Source organism: Hylobates moloch, unplaced genomic scaffold, assembly GCF_009828535.3.
Source record: "Hylobates moloch isolate HMO894 unplaced genomic scaffold, HMol_V3 SCAFFOLD_956, whole genome shotgun sequence".
NCBI classification, from domain to species: domain Eukaryota; kingdom Metazoa; phylum Chordata; class Mammalia; order Primates; family Hylobatidae; genus Hylobates; species Hylobates moloch.
Genome location: NW_026653231.1, coordinates 260 through 3,791, shown reverse-complemented (window position 1 = coordinate 3,791; position 3,532 = coordinate 260). Strand labels below are relative to the sequence as shown.

General features: G+C 63.6%; 1 protein-coding gene across 1 annotated transcript; it reads right to left on the bottom strand.

Moving 5' to 3' along the window:
* Window positions 1–316: 316 nt before the first annotated feature.
* On the bottom strand, window positions 317–2,386 carry LOC116464549 (matrix metalloproteinase-25; the record flags this gene model as incomplete). Its single annotated transcript, XM_032147809.2, has 6 exons — window positions 317–588; window positions 746–1,003; window positions 1,082–1,234; window positions 1,804–1,886; window positions 2,021–2,105; window positions 2,206–2,386. Coding segments are annotated over 6 exons (1,032 nt in total), but the record flags the coding sequence as incomplete, so codon positions are not given.
* Window positions 2,387–3,532: the final 1,146 nt, after the last annotated feature.

The window sequence follows — 3,532 nt, the reverse complement described above, 5'->3', positions numbered from 1 at the left end:
CCTGGCGGCCACCGCGAGGGAACGACGGGGGGCGGCAACCGACACGTGGGCCCAGCGCGCGTGCGCCCCCCTGGCGGCGGGTTCCGGTGGCAGCGCCGGGAGTGGGAGACCCCGCGGAGACTGAGCCCAGCGCCAGGCGACCAGTCCCCGCCGCCGCCGCCCCTGCGCGGGAGATCCACCCCGCTTAGTCCGCGCCCAAGCCCCCGTCCGTGGGAACAGACAAGGGGCCTCCGCAGCGCCTCACAACCCCCGACCAGGTCCAGCCGCGGGGGACTCGGCCGTGGAGGGCGCTGTTCCATCTGGATGGCTCCTCCCATCAGCGGGAGGCTACACTCCCCACCAGCAGGGGTAAGAGGAGCAGCGGGAGGGGAGCAGGCCGCCGTCCTGCGGCCTGGTTGAGCTCACACTGACAATCGCAGGTTTCGGACACGAGGGTCGCTTTCGGGGGCCTGGGGGCGCGGGGACCAGAGCTTGGGGCGGGGCAGTCCAGCCAGTTGGGCCCCATGGGCTGGGGGGCGTCCGGCTCGGTCTTGATGCTGTTCTTGGGGAAGCGCCAGTAGTGGGCGCCCTTGAAGAAGTAGGTGTCACCTGGGGGAGCAGAGCTTGAGTCCGGGTCCCTCCCCGCCCCGCCCCTCCGTGCTGCCCAAGGACCCCCATCCCCGCAGGGTGGCCTCCATGTCCCCATTCCCCACATCCCTCTCCCCACCCCCAGGCCCAGTAACCCGCAGGTCACCGCGCTCCCCACCTGCGTTGCTGACGGTGACATCGTCGGGGGAGGGGGGCGCGCCTTCCCAGAGGCTCAGGTCGCGAGGGTAGCCGGGGTCCGGGCGCGCCGCTGCCTCGTCGTAGCGCCAGTACTGCCGGCCGCGGACCAGGTAGGTCTTCCCGTTCTGTGGCCACGAGAACACGGCGTCCACCTCCTCTCCCGGGGGCAGCCCCAGCTCCGTGAGCGGCCGCGCCCCACCCTCCAGCTGCCGGTCCTGGAACACCCAGAACTGGGGCCCTGCAGGGCGGAGGCCGGGAGGTCAGGGGTGGGCTCCCCGCGCCGGCCCCAGCGCGCCCCGCCGCCGGTCCCACTCACCGCTGAAGAGGAGGATTCGGCCGTCTCGGTGCCGAGCATAGGCGGCCTGCACCACCCTCACCTGGGCGGGCAGCCCCTCCCAGAAGCGGTGCAGCCGCGCGGGCCGCGGGGACACCAGCTGTCCGGAGGGCTGGAGGCGCCAGAACCAGGGGCCTGCAGGGGACAAAGGGGTTCGCAGGAAGGCGTGAGACAGCAGGAGGTCTCCTCCCCCAGGGTGTGTGGCTGGGTAGGGAGGGGTCCCATCTGGAAATCAAGAGCGCAATGGATCTAGGGTGACCAGCCCATCCTGGCCTGCCTGGGACTTTTCCCTTTTTAGCACTAAAAGTGCCAGGGCCGTGCCTGGTGGCTCAGACCTGTAATGCCAGCACATTGGGAGCCTGACACCGGAGAATCACTTGAGCCAGGAGTTTGAGACCATCCTGGGCAATATAGTGAGACTCCATCTCTACAAAATAATAAAATAAATTACTAGCAAGGCGTGGTGGCATGTGCCTCTGGTCCCAGCTACTAGGGAGGCTGAGGTGGGAGGATCGCTTGAGCCCCATATTTTGAGGCTGCAGTGAGCCATGATCACACCACTGCACTGCGGCCCAGGCAACAAAGCAAGACTCTGTCTCGAAGAAGAAAAAAAAGTTCCACTTCCAGGGTAAGCCCATAGCCCCAGTGGGTCACTGGAAGTGGGCAGGAAACCAACATATATGAGGCCAAGTGAAATGACTCACCTTTGAAGAAGAAAGTTTCCCCTCGGATGTTGGCAATGGCGTCAAAATTGCCCTCACATCGATCAGGGCTGGGGAAGGACGGGCTGGGGAGGAAAGGGGAGGTGAGCAGAGAGGGGGGTTTGTTCCCTCCGAGGCAGGGACCCCCATCATCCCCATCTCAGAGGACACAGGCTGGGCAGCTGGTCACCCAAGGTCACCGAGTTGGTGGGGGACTCACTTGTGTGTGGGCGAGGCTGGGGGCTGGGGAGGAGGAGCCAGGGGTTTCCTTGTGGGCTTGTCATATGGGGTTTGGGGCGCCTTCCCTGTGAGGAAAGAGTCAGGCAGGTATGGGTCCCCTGGCCCTGCTGCAGAGGACACTGGATGGGGCAATGATGGTTTTGCGGCAGGTCCCTCTCCCCCTACCATAAAGTTGCTGCAGGCCATCGCGGTCATCCTGAGACAGGCGGTACTTGTCAGGGTCGCCCACCGGACCCTGGTAGAAGGGCCTCATAATGGAGTTGGGGGCTGAGGAGTGGCCCAGGCCCAGGGCGTGGCCAAACTCATGGACAGCCACGGCAAATAGGTCGGTCCCCTCGCTGTCTGCAGGAGAAAGTGGGCGGGAGCTGAGGCCCCTCCTGCGTGGGGAAAGGGGGCACAGGAAGGCCCTGGAAGTGCAGCTGCAGCCAACAGGAACAGTAGGACACCCTCCAGAGGTGGCCCCAGCCTCCTCTGCCCAGCCTCCCGCCCCGAACTTTCCATCATCCCTATCTCCAGTCACCCAGTCGGCATGGCTGTGCTGGACACTGGACCACAGGGCTGAAAAGACCCAGAGAACACACAGAGGAATAGGCCACCTTACACACAGATGGGGCCCCTCCTCTGGGAAGGGAGCACTTTGTGCACAGAAGTTTGAGGGGGAGGAGCTGGGTGTGGTGGCTCACGCCTGTAAACCCAGCACTTTTGGAGTCCCAGGTGGGAGGACAGCTTGAGCCCAGGAGTTCAAGACTGGCATGGACAATATAAGGAGATCCCCGTCTCTACAAAAACAATTAAAAAGTTGGCCAGGAATGGTGGCGCATGCCTGTGGTCACAGCTACTCAGGTCCCAGGCTGAGGCAGGAAGGCAGGAGAATTGCTTGAGCTGGAGGAGGTCGAGGCTGCAGTGACGCATGACCATGTCACTGCACTCCAGCCTGGATGACAGAACAAGGCCCCGTCTCAAAAAAAGTAAAAAGAGAAAAAAAAAGAAAAAGAAAATAAAAGAAACTTGAGGGGGCGGTGGGGTGAGGGCAGGAGCCTACAAGGTGCGTGCCATTCTCTGCAGGCAGCCCCAGCCCTGGGAGCATCCCCTCCTCTCAGCTCCAGTCTGTGGTCAGCAACCCCCACCTCTCTCCCCCTTGCCACCCCCATCTGCTGGGGATGTAGGTCCACGTCCTTGACCCAAGACCTTCCCCCATTCCTGCCCCCATCCCTCCTCAAGCCACACCTACTATATCCCTTGAGTTCTCCATCTCCCTTCCCCCATCTGCCTGTCCACAGCCTCTGCCCCTCCTCTCCCTACCCTGTACCACCCCCACCCCAGGTCTTCCTCTATCTCCTAGGGAACACGGAGCTCCTCTAGCAGGCAGTCTCAGACCACAGCCTGCTGGCCCCAGCGCCCGGCCTGGCTCCCAGCCTCTTCCCAACACAGCAGCCTCTTCCCTCCGGATTCAGCTCAGGCGCCAGGACCTGCAGGACCGAGACGCTTCCCA